The 20,524-nt window shown below is 42.4% G+C and overlaps 2 protein-coding genes across 3 annotated transcripts in view; one reads left to right on the top strand and one right to left on the bottom strand.

Annotated features, from left to right (window-relative positions):
• The window catches only part of LOC146675517 (ribonuclease inhibitor-like), a 159,106-nt gene extending 149,827 nt beyond the window's left edge, over positions 1-9,279 (top strand). Inside the window, exons 4-6 of the mRNA XM_085401167.1 lie at positions 4,657-4,833; positions 7,642-7,813; positions 8,491-9,279. Of these exons, the coding sequence (XP_085257293.1) occupies positions 4,657-4,833; positions 7,642-7,813; positions 8,491-8,847 (706 nt within the window). The 3' untranslated portion in view covers positions 8,848-9,279. The remainder of the gene's footprint in view (positions 1-4,656; positions 4,834-7,641; positions 7,814-8,490) is intronic.
• Positions 1-20,524, bottom strand: part of LOC146675501 (protein NLRC3-like) — a 507,908-nt gene that overhangs the window by 272,473 nt on the left and 214,911 nt on the right. The window lies entirely within an intron of this gene.

Raw genomic sequence — 20,524 nt, 5'->3', positions numbered from 1 at the left:
GTTATGTGCAATCATCATCAGTGACTGTGGGTCAAACAGAAGCTCTCTGATTGGTTGCTGACCTTGGTCACCTGTCCACTCTCACCTGTTTGTGTTTGCTCTCTCTTTGCTGTCTCCATCCTCTCTCTCCTTTCTCTCCCTCTCTGTCTTTGTACGTCACTCAGGTCCAATGGAAACAGTGACATTTACAAACCAATCAAAGACAAACTGATCCATGTCAGGTTATAACAATATTCAAAGTGAATACAGGCTGCTGCTGGACACAGACAGGTAACATCATTTTGACTTGCTGTCACCTGGATCTGGACTCATAAACACTGAAGCCCTGAACAGGAATACAAATCATTTTCTGCCAACTAGCGACACACCAGCAGATAATGGCTCAGAAAGCTCAAATGAGCCAATCATTTCTGTGTTTAGTTCCCCTGAGATCAGATCTGATATCAGCAGCTCTGAGTTCATTCATCATTATTGTCCAGTGATGAGATTTCTGCTCCGTTTGGTAACAGTCAGCAGGTTTTTCCTGCGTGTGGACGTGAACAGTCGTACCTGACAACAGGTAGCAAACAGAGATCATCTTTCCAGCTGGAACTCTTCACTGGGCTGAACTCATTCAAAATGTTCTGGAGTCAAAACAGGAAACAGTCCAAATGTGTGTCTTCCCTCTGACTCTGGATCAGATCTCAGTGACAGACTGTGGACATTATGGAAGCCTAAATGTGACACCATCTTCCTCCTTCATCTGCAGATTAAAGCCAAACAAAGATTCTCATTAAAAGTCTGAAGGGGCCCGTTCTTCGTACCTCGCTAAGTAAGTTAGCTGGATTTGATTGTTGACGATTTCGCGTGATCTTGGATCGTTCGGTTCCCCGAAGCTCATCCGGGACTTGCTGTCATAGTAACAGAGCCGTAAGCGTAAACCTGCTCGGGAGCAGGTTTACTTTATGTAAACAGGATTAGATCGCGGCCACGCAGGTATGTCCGCTTCATTTATACGAAAGCAACAGCGATATTCCACCACTGTTTCACCATAAATAAATAACATCAATGTAACTAAAGATAATGCAGCACTTGATCCTTTTATTGATGTCACACAGATACATACAGGTCATTTCCTAAAAAAGGGAAATGTACTATTAACATTCTATTACATGTATGTGATTATTACAGATGTAATTCATATTTCAGAGTAGTAATTGTAAATTACTTCGTGTAATCAAGATGAGAGACCACGGCTATAAAAGCGAAGGTGGATTTGGGAAGCCTGTCGCTGCCATGTCCTGTCCGTATACGCGACCAACCCATTGCGGAAGGTGCAAGATTGATAAGGAGAGTCCTCAGAATTCAGCGTATATTGCGGGATAGACAGGATCCTTTAGCTCAGCGCGACAGTGTGCTCATTGAGAGATATCGATATTCCTGTGAGGGTATTATTTACTTAACCAACTTGTTGACGAGGGGGTGCAGGACCACCACCTGTCTTTTTTTCCTCTGCCCTTTTCTTGGTTGCTGTTATGAACAAACTAACAGAGTATTACAGGCCAGTATTACCTTGCCAAGAGACGAAAAGCAATCTAAGAGATAAATATTACCATTCTGTAGAATACTCCTGTATTCCACTTTTACTTGTTCCCATGTTCTTGTGGGTCCTGTTGTGGCTCTAATGTGAAAGGGGATATAATATAACATATTATAATATAATATAATATATATATATATATATATATATATATATAATATATATAACATATTATAATATAATATAAAAAATATAATATAATATATTGTGATGTGTCATATCGTGTCGTGTTGTGTTATATGTACTGCCGACGTAGGACAGTTTTTCCAATTTCATTGTACTACTGTACTATGTATGACTGTGCAATGACAATAAAGAGTTATCTTATCTTATCTTATCTTATCTTATAATGCCATATGATATTGGACAATATAGTGTCATATGATAGATCTACCCTACTGCCTACTGGTGTTGGCCAGAGGGGCCGATGGCGCGATATGGCAGCCTGGCTACAACCGTAGCTGCCTCTACCAGTGTGTGAATGTGGGAGTGAATGAATAGTGGTATCGTAAAGCGCTTTGGGTGCCTTGGAAAGCGCTATATAAACCCAATCCATTATTATTATTATTATTATTAAATTACCTACGAGTTTGATTTGTCAGCAACTTTCTGCCAGCCCTCTCTCCTTGTTTTTGCAGCCTTTGCAGTGTTCTCTTGCGTTTTAATTAAACTCTGAAACTCCTGAAATCCCTCACTCATGAGTTCTTGCTCTGCTGCCGGAAAATACCGAGCACGCCCCTTCGACATTTTCGCCGACCAATCAGCGGGTTGCCGATCAATGTTTCTACTATCGATGCGTAGCCCCTTTTACGACACCCAGTGATGTCACATTACTGCGTCCAGCTGTACTAATCGTCAACAGCAGGTGTGTTCGGGGAACCGGATTAGCGAGCTCACGGTTAGCGCGATGGTTTGGTCTTGGATGTGTCATTTGATCTTGGATGTAGTAAGCGACGTACGAAGAACGGGCCCCAGGTCTGAGAGAGACTCAATCGTTGTGTCATGTCAAACACAGTGAGAGGAGCTGAAGCACAGATGTGAAGAGCAGATTCATCAGATTATGACCTCACTCTGTTTTGTTTTCATATACATTCAGTCTGTGTTTATAACGCAGATTTTCTGCTTTTATAATAACACATTTTATATTTTCTATCATCACAGACTGACTTGGTGTCGACTCTCAGAGTCTCACTGTGAAGTTGTGGCCTCAGCTCTGAAGTCCAACCCCTCCCATCTGACAGAGCTGGACATGAGTTGGAACAAGCTACAGGATTCAGATGTGAAGCTTCTGTGTGCTGGACTGGAGAGTCCAATCTGTCGACTGGAGACTCTGAGGTGAGTTCACTGACTGCAGCTGTTGTAGTTTTTCTATATTTCAGGTCTTTGATTGATGTTTGAAACTTTCCTTAGTTCCTACATGTTCAGGATGTTTCTGAAGACAAATGTGAAGAAGTTTGAGTGCTTTCAGAAATGTTGTATTTCCAAACGACTGAACAACAGTTTTTCCTGTTGGCTCCAAACAGAAGTGACAGACTTGAGCAGGGTTCATTTAAAGGCTGACAGAAGTGGAGTGGTGACGGGGAGATGTTTGACAGGACAGTGTTTCAGCCTCCACAGGTTCATGTTGTGCTCCATCAGTCAGTGAAGATGAAGTCAGTGCTGATGAGGCTGTAGAGTGTGTGAGGGATGTGAATGAGGATGATGAAGATCTGATGATAGCAGATAAAAACAGGCTGCAGAGACTTTGAGCCATACAGGGCACACAGTGTGTGTACAGAACAGCTGAAATCATTATGGAGGCCTCACTGGGATATGGAAGCATCACAGTACAGCTTCAGTGAAGCATTAAAGTCTCTGATATGAGATGAGAAATGAAGCAGCCAGAGCTTTTTCATGAGTGGAAATCCACTGTGACTGTGAGCTGCTGCTACAGCCTCCAGATTAGCCAGCAGCTCATCCTGCTCAACATTTTCTCACCAACTTTAATGGAAGTGTGATGTTTTCAGCTGGAGTGATGGTCAGGGTGGCCTCCCTCTCCTCTTCTTCTCCTCTTCCTCTTTCGTTTGTAAAGCCACTTCTGCTGCTTTCATTCATTTGGAAGTCCTGTAGCTGAGTTTGGGAGAGACTAACAGCCTCGGCAGCAGAGGGGAGAAAGGCTGTAACACCACCACTTTACTCTGTTCTACCTGTCACATCATTTTATCAGGAAACAAATATGCTCATGTTTTTACTATGTTTGTCTTGAAGATGTAAGAAGATCAAATGGTGCTTTTTATTATTGTGTTGGTTTGTTTCCTGTCTCTTGGATGGAGCCCAGCTGTGCGTGGCCCCTGGGCCTGTGGTCAGAGTGTGTGCTGGATAATCCGGCCCAGGATGAGGCCAAACTGACATGGGATGAAATGTCTGTCACATAATTGAGCTTAGTGTAGTTTCATTTCTGCACAATTTAAAAACAACCAAAACTTTGTTCTGTCTTTTCTATGTTATACTGTAGACTTTCTTTGATACTGTCCAAAAGGAGCAGCTTTTACTTTGAAGAGGAGGCGTCTCTGTTTCCTCTTCAGGTTGGATGATGGAAGCAAATGAGTGTGTGATGTTCTTTCAGTGTTGCACTTTGTAGACGCTCCCTGAGCACTGGTCTCACAGCCAGCTGCACATAGAGACCAGTGTTGTTAGTCCAGGTCAGAAGATGACTTGTTGGAATGAAAATGAGCTTGTAGTTTGTCTGCTTTAATAATGTGACTGGAAAAAGGTGTTGGACTTTAAATATGTCCATTTCTTTCACACTTCACCTTTAAAAGTGAAGCCTTGTGGTTCCTGGAAGGAAAAACACGACTTTTTCAAGTCTTTGTCCTGTTTTTATGATAAATGTACAACTTTAATGTGAAACATTCAGAGTTTTTTCTCTTGTTGTGTTTGTTTGAAGCTGCTTCCTGTTGGCTTCAGCTGTTTGGAGTTTCCATTTTCTAAACTTCTACATTCTGAACCTTCTTCAGCTCTGAACAGATGATGAAACACTGAATGATTTCAAGCTCACACTTTGTCTAATACACTTACATCTTTCATTCTTTATACAGATTGGAGAGCTGTGGTTTGTCAGAGATCAGCTGTGATTATCTGGCAGCAGCACTGAAGTCCAACCCCTCCCATCTGAGACAGCTGGACCTGAGTGACAACTACAAGCTGCAGGATTCAGGAGTGAAGCATCTGTGTGGTTTCCTGGAGAGTCCAGGATGTGGACTTGAAACTCTGAGGTCAGTCAGCATGTTTTAGTTGTGCTGAGATGAATATGATGTGAAAGTTGTGCTGACACTAAACTGCAGACATCAGGCTGATATTATACTGATCCACACTGAGGATCTTCATGGTAAAGTCTGTTTTCTTCTTCTCTGGTTTAGTCCATTGACTGCAGCAGAACAATGTTCACATTTCAAACCTTCCAAGAAGAAGAAAAATCCTCCACTGGATAATTCACTGTGAAACTCTCAAACTCTTCATTTCACTTTAAAGTCTGTCTGACACTGAAATCCAAAGCAAAATGTGCGTTTGCTTTACAGACAGCAGTCCAACACAAACATACACACGTCATCCAAAACACAGTCCAACATCCAAATCTCCTCCACTGCCAGCATGAATGATGGGAAAGAGAAGGAGGAACACTCTGACATTCAGGGTTAGAATGAGTTTCATGAAGCAGACTGTGAAGATCAAAGCTGCATTAGAAAGCTTACATGAATGAATGAGTGGACAGAAGTGGACAGAGATCATCTGAAGCACTTCAAAGGCTTTAAATCAGCACATTTCTCTTTATTCATTATCAACTCTGTTAGTTTCTCTCAGTTTTCTGTGGAATGAAGCTAACAGCAGGCTAATAAGATGCTGACCAATAGGTTTCTATTAAAGGTTGTAATTTGTATATGAAAAACTGAAGACAGAGACAGAGAAGCACTCTCACTGTCACGGCTGGCGGCGTGAGCCATGTGGTGTGGAGGAAAAGGAGGACCCAAAATGCAGGCAGCCGACTGATGATATGAGTGATGTTTATTTACAAAGGTGGCAGTGGCAAAAACAGCCAACGAAGCGTGAGTAATTACAAACGGAAACCTAAACTGGGAGAAACTAAAGAGCAAACCTGAAATCTTAATGAAACGGGGAGCAGAGCAGAGAGACGCAGACTAAGGAACAGGAACACCATAGAACGCAGAGATACACGGATGAATGCACACGAGCCGACAAGGAACACAGACCGACACCCACTAAATATACACACACACAAGGTAATCGAGTAATCGCACACAGGAGGGAAGAACAGCTGATCTGAATACACATGATGACTGGAGGACACAAGCTGAATACAATGACAACAGACACAGACCTTCAGAATAGAACAGGAAATCTAGAACACGAGCATTCCAAGTAAAGCAGGAAACACACAGACTGATTTACAACACAACACGGGGACATGAACAGAGCACCAAGGACAGACACAGGTAGGGCTGAATATACATCAAACTTCAGGTTCAACCCTAAACTAGTAAAAAATCAGAATAAACACAAGGCACAAAAATGAACTTCAAGGAAACACAAAACGCTGGGTCAAAATGACCCAGGACCATGACACTCTCACATCCACCTACAGCCAATTAGAAGCACCAATGAACCTAAGCAGCATTTCATTGGACTGTGGGAGAACATCCAACCTCCACAGAAAGGCCAACAAGCTTCAACCTACAACCTTCTGGCTTTAAGGCACTAGTGCGAACCACTTTTCCCCATTTCAGCCCAAATCCTGCATCTTCCTGTTTCTGACTCCAGGCCAGCTCCACTAACACTTTCTCATCAGACACTGCCACCTAGTGGAGGAAGTCTTAGTTCCATTTGAAGCTTCAGATTACAGTTAGTTCCTTTACAAAGAGGTGGAGGTGGTGGGGCCACAGCACCATCATCACTGAGTGCCATAGGACACTTAACCTTTGTTTCCATATGCTGGGAACTTCCTGTTGTTCCAAGGAGGACTGGAAAATGTGTGAAAATCTCCCAGTCAGTTCCTCACAGCACACTTCAGTCATTTCCCTCCCACAGCATCAGGACCAGGGCTTTTTCTCTCTTTGGTCCCACTAAGAGATTTCCACACAAACACCTCATCAGTGGGACTCTCAGAGCTACCAGCCCTTTGCTACAATCACAAAGCTCTTCATTGAAATCAATGATATCAAAGCTGGAATCCAATGAGTCCAAGTCTTCTGCTGATTCAGCATCACATTCATCTTTGCTCCTTGTTCTGCATCCCCACCATGGACTTCATTCCTTTCCAAGCCATCCTTGAGTGTCCTTTATTCAGCTCATCCTCTGCTTTACTTTTACACCTGATTTTAGCTGCTTTATCTCTCTTTCAACAAGTTTCTGTGCCTCAATCTTTTTCTTCTCTCCCTCATAACAAGACAGCTTCTTCTGCCTGAGAACATGTTGGAGTGATTTACTAATCCAGGGCTGCTTATTGGGGAAAATACTTCCTGTTTCCAAAGTAATCCCCATTTTTCCCAGAAAGAAATGTAAGTAGAAATCGATGATCTAAGTGAGAACATGAGGCTTTAAAAAGTCCCAGTGGGTGCAGTCAAAGCAGTCCCTCAGTCCCAGTATAGAGTCTTTGGTCCAGACTGGAACAACTGTGTGCCCAGTTTGAGCTCTCTTCAGTCCTGTGACCTGACAGACCCAGAGGGGCCATCACATCACATTTAGAAGCTCCCCTAATGGAGCCACAACACATGTCCAACATTTAGTCTGTCTTGTTGGACCAACTGGAAGAAATGATTCAAGGACTTAGTCACCGAACAGAGATTCAAATCTCCAAAATCCAACTGGCTGCATCAGGACATATAGTCTGAAACTCTGCACAGTTTCCTGTTTGAAGCTGCTTCCTGTTGGCTTCAGCTGTTTGGAGTTTCCATTTTCTAAACTTCTACATTCTGAACCTTCTTCAGCTCTGAACAGATGATGAAACACTGAATGATTTCAAGCTCACACTTTGTCTAATAAACTTACATCTTTCATTCTTTATACAGATTGAGTCGCTGTGGTTTGTCAGAGATCAGCTGTGATTATCTGGCAGCAGCACTGAAGTCCAACCCCTCCCATCTAAGACAGCTGGAGCTGTACGGAAACAACCTGAAGTATCCAGATGTGAAGCAGCTGTCTGATCTTCAGCAGAGTCCAGACTACAGACTGGAGACTCTGGTGTAAGTAGAGTGATGGAGTGAGTTGGTGGTGCTGTCAGCAGTATTGTACTAAACACAGTCAGTATGAAACAAAGATCCAGTGTTTCCTGTAAAGCTGCAGCTTCTCAGTGAAGCTGTGAGAGGAGAATGGTGACAGGCTTCAGGATTGGACACAAACACTTCCTGTTTCTGACCTTTATAGTCACCATAGTAACAGCTGACACGCTCTGATCAAACACTGTCAACAGCCAATCAGCTCTCTGAACAAAGCAGCACGCAGACCAATGACTGCATTCATTTCCAAGTTTAAAGCAGTGAAGAACACAGTCTGTAGGTGAGGAAGAATTTAGTGAGAGCAGATGTTTGGATGGAATTCCTCCAGTTAACAGCTGGAACCGTCCATCTGGATTGTTGGGCTTGTTGTTGGGGTTCCTACAGAGCTCAGAGTGGACACACCAAGGTTCTTCTAATGAATGAAAGTCCAAACTCAAACTAGGAGGGAAAAACATTTTCATCAACTTCAATAAAAATCCAAAGATTAGAAAAAGTGAAGCAACAATGAGTCCTAGTACAGTCCCAGCACTGAAGTCCCTGCTGCTCTTTATACTGGATGTGCTGCATCACTGACTGACAGCTGATGAAGAGTCTCTGGAAACACTCGTTTATCTCCTCTGCTCTTCCTTCTTCTCTCTGCAGGTGGAGCTGATGATGGTAAACAGGACGGTGTGTGTGCTGAGAGAGGAGGAGCTGTGTCCTGATGATCCAGAGAGGTTGAAGCAGCAGCAGCTTGTGTGTAGAGACGCTCTGGCTGTTACTGGGAGGTGGAGAGGAGAGCTTCATCCAGCAGTGACTGACAGAGGAATGAGAAGAAGTGCAGATGACTGTCAGTGCTGCAGAGTGAACTGCTCTGAGAACAGCTCCACTGTCAGACACAATGTAGAGTCCAGCATCATCCCTGTGTGTCCCTCTGGATCTGACAGAGGATCATCAGTGTATCTGGACTGCTCTGCTGCTGCTCTGTCCTTCTACAGTCTCTGCACAGTCTCTGTCTGACTCTGGCTTCAGACCCTCCTGGATCAAACTCACCTGGAAAGACTTTCAAACATCGCTCAATAGATTTGAATACAGAATATATTTGATATATACTGTAGATGTACTGTAGAGTTGCAGTTTGTCACTTGTAAATACAGTCTGTGAGCAGCTGTGAGCTGAAAGATCTTTCTAGAAACACGAAATGTTTTCACTCTTCTGTTGCTTTTTCATATATTTCCACAACATTAATATTGATCCCACTTGTCTCACCTGTTTCATGCTTTTATACATAATAACAGGACACGTGTGATCTGAGCGCTGCTGTGGTTGCTGTGCTGCACGTCTTCATTTAGATAACAGAGACATCTAGTGGTTCAGAGGGAGAACTGCAGGAGGTGGAGCTGTGTTTTAGCATGGAAAACTTTTTATCTTTTAGGCGCAGATACAAATATGACAAGTATCAGTGTAAGATACAGCTGGAATCCACAGCTGATGTTTTCTTTAAGCCATTTCACAGATTTTCTCTATAATTTCAATTCCTTGAATAAAACAACAAACTTAGGGGATGATTTTGTAATCCGACTTTATGTATGAAAGATTTGACTAAACATAAAACAATCTTCCAACTCAGTCGTCATTCTTATCTTGTGAAATCAAACCAAACGTTCTGTTTCTAAATCAGGGATTGATGAAATCCTTGGTTGCATCCATTTATGAACATGTTCTCATTCATATTCAATCGTAGTCTAAGTCCTTCTTTAGAGGGATAAATGTCATTCATTATCTTCAAATGTGTTTCTGTTGTTTTGGGGGGAAGTTTGAAGTCCATTGTTCAAAGTCTGTTAATGAAACTTTATGAAGTTTATGTAGGATGTTTCTCCTATTTTGTATTTGTTTGAATTATGATGTATTTCTGACTCTTTCTGCCATGATGCCAGGTCTCTCTTGAAAACAACATTTTTAATCTCAATTAAATTTTCACCTGGAGAAATAAAGATGATAATAATAATTTTGTCTTCAGGGAATCATTTCTCTGTAAAACAGCTTCTTCTGAAACTCTTGTTACATTTCTTGTTTATTGTTTGCTGGTTTTAGAAAAATGTCATCGTCTCTGTGTGAACTTAAACTCTACATGTGGTGTCAGCTATAAACGAGCTCTAGAGTCTAATAACGATGCTTTTATTATTGTCTGGTATCCAACCTAACCCTGGGCCTCTGGCTGAATGTGAAACACCAGCAGATGTTAAAAACTGTCTGGGTTACACGTGCATCACGTCGTGTGCTTCCTAACATGGATATGATTGGAATCTGGGCCTGTTCAAGCGGTGCTGGTATCATTGTTGTTTCTGAGACTTTCCAAATCTTTACTGGATAAAAACGTAGCAACTGATGGATTTAACATTTAGCTCTCAGACTGTCCCAGAAAAGGCGGAGGTCTGGAAGTTTATGTGAAGGTCTGTCTTGCTGCTCAAGTCTTGTTCTCTCCATCTGCACCTCAGCCATTTGAAATCTTGGCCTTAACTATTGATCTGTTTGGAAATCAGACTGTTGTTGGCTGCTATCAGCCTCCACCTGCTTCCCCCAGCACATCACCGTCTCTGGTTCAACTTTTATCTGAGCTGCATTTTAATGACGTCTTTCAGATGGATGATTTTCATTGGGACTGGCTTTCTTCTGTGTCTGATGATTTTAAGGCACACTGCTTGTTTTTAAAACACCCAGATAAATCTGCTCTTATTGCCCTTTTTTAACTAATATGCTGCGTAAGTTTTCCACGTCTGCAGTTTTTGCCAACGACCTGAGTGATCACTGCATAGTTGGTGCTGTGAGAAACACTAAAATCTCACGCTCCGAGCCCGCATCAGTTTGAACTGGGGTCGTATTAAACAGGCTGACAATGTCAGTTTGGGAACATTTACAGGAGAGTTGTGTCTACTTTGTGGACAGACACGCCCCTTTTTGCCAGGTCAGGGTGAAAGGTCGGGACAGGCCTGGTTTGGTTCAGTACCGGCCGATCTCCTACATGAGAGAAACCAGGCCTGGGCAGGAAGTCTGGCTCTGATGCTGATTGGCTACGTTTTCATTAGCTGTGTAATCGGATTACTGCCTCCATCATCAAGATCCAATGTAACTATTTTTTACTTTAACGACTGACAGTCCAAACGACCGTAGGAGGTTTTGGCAAACTATAAAGTGTCTCTGCCAGCTGTGACTCCTCAGAGCTTCCTCCTCACTTAAATATCGACTCCACTCCTGTGTCACACAAAACTGAAATGTTGCTTTAACAAACACTTTGTTGCTTCTTGTTCTTTGTTCAGCACAGTATCTGATGGTAAACCTCTTGCACACAACTCTGCTCGTAGTTCCTGGTCACTGATACCTTTTCCTTCACACCTGTCACAGTAGAAGAGGTTTGTAAGGCTTTGAATAGCCCCAACACCAGAAACTCGTCCTCACAATCGTTCTCCTTCCTTCTTGCACTTGGCTGCAAATATCATAGCTGAGCCAGTGTCTTATATTTTTAATCTTTCTCTACAACAGAAGGCTTTACCACAGATGTGGAAGTGTGCCTCTGTACTCCCCCACTGAAAGCTGGTGATTCTTCAACAGTTAGTAATTACAGGCCAATTTCCAAACTCTGTGTCTTATCTAAGGTTCTTCAAAGGCTGGTAAATAATCAATTTCAAAGTTATCTGGATGAAAATGTGATTTTATCTCCCTTCCAGTCTGGTTTTAGGAAACTGCACAGTACTGGAACTGCTTCGATAAAAGTTCTCAAAGACGTCTATGAAGCGCTGGATGCAAAGAACTACTGTGCAGCTCTTTTTATTGATCTATCAAAGTCTTTGACACTGTCGACCACAACAAAAACTCTTCTGGCACAACTTCACCTACTTCCAAGCTGCGTGGAGAGGATGAGGATCTAACAGCACAGGAACTCCAGCAACACTCAGCAGCAGCTGCTCCCAGTCCCTTGGTTTATGAGCTGAGCTGCTGACCACAGCATTTTATGTCATAGATTACTGGAAATAGGCCTTTCAGACCGAGCAGCTGGCTGCTTCTCTAATGTTCTTTTGGACATCAGCAGTGCGTTCAGCTCAATGGTCTCTCTTCCAGCTTTTTAAATGTCACTAAACGAGTGCACAGGGTTCTGTCCTGGGCTACTTATGTCAACGGTGTGGCACAAAATCTAGATGCATCTGTTCATTTTATACCATCAACATAGTTTTCAAACCATTACAGCAGCTGTTGATAGTATTCAGTCTCAGCTGGCTCAGACTGGCTTTAAATGTAGAAAAAAACCAAAGTCATGTTGTTCACAAACAGAAAGAGGGTCCGGCTTTATTTCCTTCTCCTGTATCTGCTCAAAGTATTTCTATTGAAACTGTGGCCTCGTACACATACCTCGGTATTGTGGTTGATGACAGTCGTTCCTATAAGCCACACATTGAACATCTAATAAAGACACTGAGGCTGAAGTTGGGCTTCTCTTCCAGGAACAGATCATGTTTCACAGGAAAAAGCTTGTTGCTGCCACCTTTTTTTTACCTGCCCTGGATTACAGTGACATGATTTATATGAATGACTCTGCTCGCTCTCTTCATCTGTTGGATTTTGTCCATCATGGGGCATTAAGATTTATAACTGTCTGTAAACCTTTAACACACCACTGTACTCTGTGTTCTCTGGTTAACTGGTCCTCATGGTACATTAGTGTCATTTTATCTATCAATCTGTTTCTGGGTTACTGCCTCCTATTTATCAGAGTACATGTTAGGCAAACAGTTTAGTCACAGCCTGCAGTCTCAGGACATCATTACATCCACTGTTCCATCAGTTCATGCAGAGCTTGGGAAGAAGGCGTTCTCCTTTTCTGCTCCGTCTTCATGGAAAACATAACCGAAGGATTTAAGGCTCTCCGTTGATTTCACTTGCAGACTTCAAAAGACGTACACATGTTTTTGTGAAACCATCTCTGGGAACTTGTTCTCGTTTTTAATGTGACTGAGTACATTACACAAACTTTTCTTTTATTGTTGTAATTTGTTCAAGGGTTAGGGTTAGTTGTTCAAAGCCTCTCCCAGTCAGTGCTGTTCTCTATGCCTGTCTTACTCTACATGATGTTATTAGCACAAACACTTTAAAGGTGATAATTAGGTCTACAACAATAACACAGACTGCAATGTAGTTAAGCGTCTTACAGTTAGTTTTGAATGAATGAACTTAAAAAACAACACAAGCAAAGATCTGTCCCCTCCTGTTTTTTGTGTCACATAAGAAAGAAGCATCAATATCTGATGAGAAGACTTATTAATTTGGCCTTTCACGTGGTCTTACTCAGGTGATGCGAAGTGAAATATGCATCCTTTTTATGGTAATGTGCTGGAAAATGTTGGAAATGGACATTAAACGTGCTCACAAAGTGCTTGAATTTGACCCTGAAAGGTGTATGAACCCAGAAAAAGTCACACTTGGAGTAAAAACCTCTCATAGCAAGTTAATCATATTCAATTGATTTGATGCTTTCAGCACAAAATTTAGCCACACAGTCAGGACAGCGTCTGATTTACCTTCATCGGTAAACGTGTTTATGCAGTACATAGTAACAGTGTGGCTGAGTCCTCTGGTTCAAATCAGTTCCAGTACATTTGGAGATGTAAGTCTTAACCTTTCACATGCATCGGGAAGGAAAAAACATTTAATCTGCACAGTACTGCCGAAGTGCAGCGATACATTGTGAAGTGCACATTTCCATTTCTCATACAGTACCGAGCAAAAGTCTTGAACCACCCCCTTATTTTTTCGTGTTTTGCCAGGTCAGTCTGTGTTAACGGTGTTATTAACTGCATTCTTCAACTAAAGAAGTGAGAACAAATGATGTGGGCTTTTGTTTTTTTGCAATAGGCTGCAAGTAAATGTGTACAGTTACAATTTAAAATTGGTTCTTTGTTAAGTTTTCTGGTCCTTTCCGTGACTTAGGTGTCTGTTTATGTTTGAATGTTTCAGAGATTAGTGTGAAGGGTCTTAACAGACAAAAAGTGGTCAAATACAAGCCCTGGATTAAAAACCAGAAACACTTTAAAAAGCCTGGAGAGCTATTCCTTAATACCACTTTAAAGATTACAGGGAAGTCCGGATCCCTGGAAGCAAATGAGGGATGGCTCAAGACTTTTGCACAGTGCTGTACATGTCATGTTCCCTGTTTTATAGCTCAGCTCAAACTGACACGTTCTCACTAACTGCTTCTCATTTTCTCCACAGTAAACTTTGACCACTTCCAGATACTGCGGGCCATCGGGAAAGGAAGCTTTGGAAACGTAATGCAGCCTCCATTTTTCACGCCACTTGTATATTGTTTGCCCTTAATTACCCACCACGGTCGTCATCTCTAAAGAATCAGTGCAAGCAAAGCGAAATGTGCTGGGATTACACTTTAGTTCTCGTGTGCTGCTGTTATTTAATAACAGTTATAAATGCACCTTATGTAATTATTTCTATAAAGTCAGTTAGAGGAGAGCCGATTTCTATTTCATCTCACTCAATCTAGGTGGGAATTTTGACCCCACGTCTCAATTTAATTACAGAGCACATTGAACGTCTGGATGAGACTTCAGTAATGAATTCAGGACTGTGTGTGTGTGTGTGAGATACACAATTGGGGCTGCAGAGATTGGAATAGTTTACCTTCATTTTAAATATCACTGCCCTGTGCACATTGTCGGCTTTAAAATTCAAACTTAAAGAGTTTGTAAGTAAACTGGCTGAGATGAGACAGACGATGCACCGGGTCCTCGTCTGAGTGCTGGCTTTCAGTTGTGCTGTCTCTCTTGCCCAGCCATGCACACACAGACACTGTGCTACACTTACACAGTGAGACAGATGCTCACAGAGACGTCCAGATACATTTTGTCCTCGCTGGAGGTCATCTTGTGTTTTTTGGCCCACTGTGGCCTCACACCGAGCTCCTGCTGTTTTTTGAACACTTTAACAGCACCAGTCTTTAACTTCCTGTTGAACACACAGTGGGGGGGGGGGGGGGGGGGGGGGGGGTGCAGGAGGTAATAAATCAAGTTTGATTATCCTAATTTATAGCTGTCTTTATGTTAAGGATTAAAATAAAATTCACAAGAGGAAGGTGTAGGTGTGTGTGGTTGGGAAGAGAAGGGCGAAGCTAGAATGAAGCACAAACAGAGGGAGGTGTTTGCCTCTCGCTGTAGCGCTGTGAAACACGATCTGTAGATTGCAGCTTGTGTAGGTGCTCCAAGAAAATGGGTTCATTGGCATGCAGCACTGTAGATGTGCACGTATGCACTTGCGAAAGAGAGAGGATGCTTGTGTTGCTGAGCTCGTTCTTGCACAGCGGCGAGATATGAGGTAGGTTGGGGCTACCTCATAACTCCCCGCTGTGAGGCTGCCAGATGGGAAGAAGAGGAAACCGCCTCGTTGTCCTGAAACGCTCATTTTCCTCTGCTCACTTTTCATCTTTACAATCTCAGCACTTGGGTGTGTATCTTCTTGCAGTGGGCCTCTCAGTTTCATTCTTATTCATAAGCTCCTCTTTGTGTTATTTAGTTTGTACCTGAAAAGTCTAATTTATGCCTGAGTACACAAGTACAAATAAAAGGAGTACCACGTACTTTAATGGGTCAGCTTGGGTCCAGACCTGAATTAGAGATAATGTTGGGCTGTTTTAGGTCTGAGCCACTAACCTGACGAAAACGCAACACAACTGCTGGTAAGTGCGTGTTGTTTAAAACAGATAGTTGGAGAGGCAGGTCAGTGCTTTTAAAGGTTTATCAGGTGTCAAATCATTTTATAGATGGGAAATGTGGGACTGTGCAAAAGTTTGAGCCACACCTTAATTCTAACATATAACTTGCTGGGTAATGGGAAACGGGTGCAACAGTTTAAATTTGAAAAGTTTACATGAAAATACAATATAAAAGGCAAAAACAGAGTTGATATAATGAGGTAATGAGCTTGAGCATCTTTATCTTCAGCACGCCCTGAACTCTCTTAGGCACATTTCTTTGGAATTCCTTTAAGTAGTCTTCAGGAATAGTTCTCCGAGCTTCTTTAAGGACATTCAGAGCTCTTCTTTCGATATCAGGTGCCGTTTTGTTCCATTCTCTGCCGAGATGATCCCACACGGCTCAGGTCAGTCCATGAATGATGGTGTTTCGATGTGTTTAGTAAGCTGCTGCCGATCAGATGCTTTCCAGATGGTATTGCATGGTGCATCAAAGTCTGGTGGTACTTTTCATAATTCCATCAATTTTGACGAAATCCCCAACACCCTGGCTGAAATGCAGACCCAAACTATGGCAGAGCTGTACAGTAGTTTACAGGTGGTTGTAGACATATTACCACAATTTGAACCAGAACTGTCAAATTTTGGTTCATCACTCCATCAGACCTGCTGCTACTGATTTTCAGTCCAGTTTTTGTGTAATTTGGCATCCCTCAGCCTTTTCTCCCTGTTCCCTTCCTTAATAATGGCTTCTTGACAGCCACCCTTCACTGACACCATGAGATGAGGCTTTGGTGAACACTAGATGGATCAACTGAAGGACCAAGTGCATCTTTCAGGTCCTGTGTCAGGTGTTTGCTGAATTTTTTTTGACATGACTTTCAGGTACTGTTCCTCCACTGTAGATAGATTTTTCAGCTTGTTCCCTTTTTTTCTGTCTTCTACTTTCCCAATCCAAAGAAATTAAATAGTGTGTTTCTGTGACAGGTTGCTAGTAACAAAGTCCCTAAAGATAAAATTTAAAATTGGTTCTTTGCTAAGTTGTGTGTTTTGTATTGTATTTGACAACTCTGGTTTGTCCCCTTGAGTTAGGTTAAGTGGTTTAACCCCCCCAAAAAACAAAAATATCGCTCTGAAAGCGATCAGGTACAAGGACTGGACTGAAAATGGGTGGAAAAAGCAGTTAATGTCCAAAGAAAAACTTTAAATGACCTTCAGAAAGTCTAAAGAAAGGAAGAAGAAGAACATCTGGCTCAGTACAGGCAAAATATAAAGAACTGAGGAGAGGCTCAAGACTTATTCACAGATAATCAATCAAATTAATCAAGCGTCATCTGGAAGCATCCTCCTGGCTGTAAGAGCGTCTCGTTTTTGTCTCATTAACTGTCTGGTGGCGCTCACAGTAGTCTGCTGTGACGGGGACCTCGAGGACTAATGTTACAGGGAAATCATTAGGAAAGTGCTTTGGACTGAGCTTTACTGAAATCTCAGTTTTCCCCCTGTCGGAGAGCTCCACCACCTCCACCCCTCCTCCTCCTATTCCTTCTTTTTAAACGTCAGTGCAGGTACCGTCTCCCTCCCTCCCATCCCTGTATTTTTGTTACATAGAACTTAGTGGCTGTGCTCACTGTTCAATTCAAGTTGGTTTAAGAGAGATGGTAGTTTAAAAAACACAAAAACAAGCTGTTTTGGTAAAGCAATATATATGATTATTAAAGATAAAATATAGTGTTAATTTGTTTGAGTTCCTTCCCTCTCTCTTTACTTCTCACTCTGTTTTGAAGCATCTGCCTTCCAGCAGATGGGGGAGACTGTATTGGCAGCTGCTTTCCAGGAGGATGTAGCTCATCTGTATCACGAGGCCTGTTGGGCCATATACGTCCTAAGAGTAAGAGTAATTTCCTGCTCTCTCTTTTCCTCTCTAACTTTTCCCTGTGTGCATTAGGGCTGCCACAAACGATTATTTTGATAGTCGACTAGTCACCGATTATTTTTGCGATTAGTCGACTAATCAGATTAGGGCTGCACGATTAATCGTTAGAAAATCGCGATCTCGATTCATACTTATGTGCGATCTCACAGAAAAGTTAGCAATAGTTCTTTTCCTATTACAGCTACATCCACTTCTGTCGTGCCTAGGCTGCTCACTAGGGCTGGGTATCATCACTGATTTCTATAATCCATTCGATTCCGGTTTTCAAAGTCCCGATTCGATTCCACTTAGCCTCAGACAGTCAGAAATATTATAACTCTGATCATTTATCAGTACTGACTTCATCAGAATTGTGAACATCACAGCAGATGCCTTTGTGTGAAAGTAACTGAGAATAAAACACAGAAAAACATGAAGGAGATTTTCCTGGTCTGGCTTTTTATAGCAGATAACCTTAAAAATATTCTACAATGTTCTGCATATGAAGTTTAAATTTCTTCAGTATTGAACAACAGAAAAAATAGGCTTTCTTGTCCGAGGTCATTTAAGTGAAAAAAAGAAAAAGACAGCAGCCGACAGCGCTGTAAACAACGGTAGACTGGTGGGTAATAAGCGAATGAATAATACAGAAAACAGAGATTGGAGACGGGAAACTGTTCTTGAAGTATAGAGAGAGATAGAGAGAGAGCTAGCTGTGCATGGAGTGTGATTTTAATAGTCGTGGAAGCAAAACAGCAAAATTAATGACGACATTGATCAAATGTGAAGCGCAGTTTGCTGCTTCTTTTGCTGCTGGCTCTGTGAATTTTGGTTGGAGAGACAAAACCTGCAGCTCAGAATCAGCGCAAGAAGACGTAATCGCAGCGCGGACCGGACGCATCAGGATCGCTAAGCTCCGACAGCGTGTCCATCTACGAGCCGTCGGGTGAGAAAGCCGAGAAAGACAAAGTTGATTCTGATGCGTCGGGTCTGTGTTTACGTCTTTGTGTGGAATCAGTGTACCTGCTCTCATTTACACGGATTCGCATTTGCGACCAAATTGGTTGCACTCTAGAGCCCTGTTACTTGATGAAAGTTGGTTTTGCAGAGTTAATCTTGCAGCTCAGCCACATCATAGCCCTCAGCAACCAAGAGCATGCTAGCGGGCCGTTGTTATTATGTTATTACTGTGCTTTTCGGAAAATAAGGCACTCAAAAAATCAGTCCTTTGATTTTTCTGGAAATCGACAGTGCTCCTTATAATCCGGTATGCCTTATGTCTCTACCAGCTTTGCACATCTACAGACTGAAATCTTTGCCCATTCTTCTTCACAAAACAGCTCCAGCTCAGTCAGATTAGATGGGCAGCGTTTGTGAACAGCAGTTTTCAGATTTTGCCACAGATTCTTGATTGGATTTAGATCTGGACTTTGACTGGGCCGTTCTAACACATGGACATGTTTGCTTTTAAACCACTCCATTGTTGCCCTGGCTTTATGTTTAGGGTCGTTGTCCTGCTGGAAGGTGAACCTCCGCCCCAGTCTCAAGTCTTTTGCAGACTCCAAGAGGTTTTCTTCCAAGATCGCCCTGTATTTGGCTCCATCCATCTTCCCATCAACTCTGACCAGCTTCCCTGTCCCTGCTGAAGAGAAGCCCCCCCAGAGCATGATGCTGCCACCACCATATTTGACAGTGGGGATGGTGTGTTCAGAGTCATGTGCAGTGTTAGTTTTCCACACAGAGCATTTTGCATGTTGGTCTCATCTGACCAGAGCACCTTCTTCCACATGTTTGCTGTGTCCCCCACATGGCTTGTGGCAAACTGCAAACGGGACTTCTTATGGTTTTCTGTTAACAATGGCTTTCTTCTTGCCACTCTTCCATAAAGCACAACTTTGTGCAGTGCACGACTAATAGTTGTCCTATGGACAGATTCCCCCACCTGAGCTGTGGATCTCTGCAGCTCGTCCAGAGTCACCATGGGCCTCTTGGCTGCACTTCTGATCAGCGCTCTCCTTGTTCGGCCTGTGAGTTTATGTGGACGGCCTTGTCTTGGTAGGTTTACAGTTGTGCCATACTCCTTCCATTTCTGAATGATCGCTTGAACAGTGCTCCGTGGGACGTTGTTTCTTTTTGTAGCCTAAGCCTGCTTTAAATTTCTCAGTAACTTTATCCCTGACCTGTCTGGTGTGTTCTTTAGACTTCATGGTGTTGTTGCTCCCAATATTCTCTTAGACAACCTCTGAGGCCGTCACAGAGCAGCTGTATTTGTACTGACATTAGATTACACACAGGTGCACTCTGTTTAATCATTAGCACTCATCAGGCAACGTCTATGGGCAACTGACTGCACTCAGACCAAAGGGGGCTGAACACACACCCCACTTTGCAGTTATTTATTTGTAACAAATGTTTGGAATCATGTCTGATTTTCGTTCCACTTCTCACGTGTTCACCACTTTGTGTTGGTCTTTCACCTGGAATTCCAATAAAATTGATTCATGTTTGTGGCTGTAATGTGACAAAATGGGGAAAAGTTCAAGGGGACCGAATACTTTTGCAAGCCACTGTATGAATCCTGGTTGTGTTTCCTGACCTGGAAACGATTTTATGTGCACGGCGCTCGAAAATCTGTCAAATGTTTTAGTACGACTTTGCTAAGCTACGAAGCCGCACCGCTTGATGGATTGTTGGAGCATTACGGCTATCGTAGGCAGGAGCCTCGCGGAGTGATACGTACTGTGCTTCAACATAATATTACTGTATTGTGTGTTTGTTTAACCTCTTTTTAAGTTTTGTGGATATTATACATGGTTGTGCTGAGGATATGTCGGCCAGTTTCCACTGGAAATGCCTTTTGGTTAAACTGTCAGCGAGGAATTTGCATTTGCACTGTTACATTTTTATATAAGTTTAATGCACATGAAAAGCAGCTGCTTATTTAAGTGAAAATATATTGATTGTTTTTTTGTTTTTTTTGCACAAATGAAGTGGAGTTGTAAAGTATTTTGTCTCGTGTCAGTTATATCGTTATC

Source organism: Rhamphochromis longiceps, linkage group LG3 (genome assembly GCF_057381845.1).
Source record: "Rhamphochromis longiceps isolate RC_006_pf linkage group LG3, R_longiceps_female_GT1.1, whole genome shotgun sequence".
Taxonomy (NCBI): domain Eukaryota; kingdom Metazoa; phylum Chordata; class Actinopteri; order Cichliformes; family Cichlidae; genus Rhamphochromis; species Rhamphochromis longiceps.
Note: the sequence above shows the minus strand (reverse complement) of the source record. Positions and strands in the feature narration are given on the sequence as shown.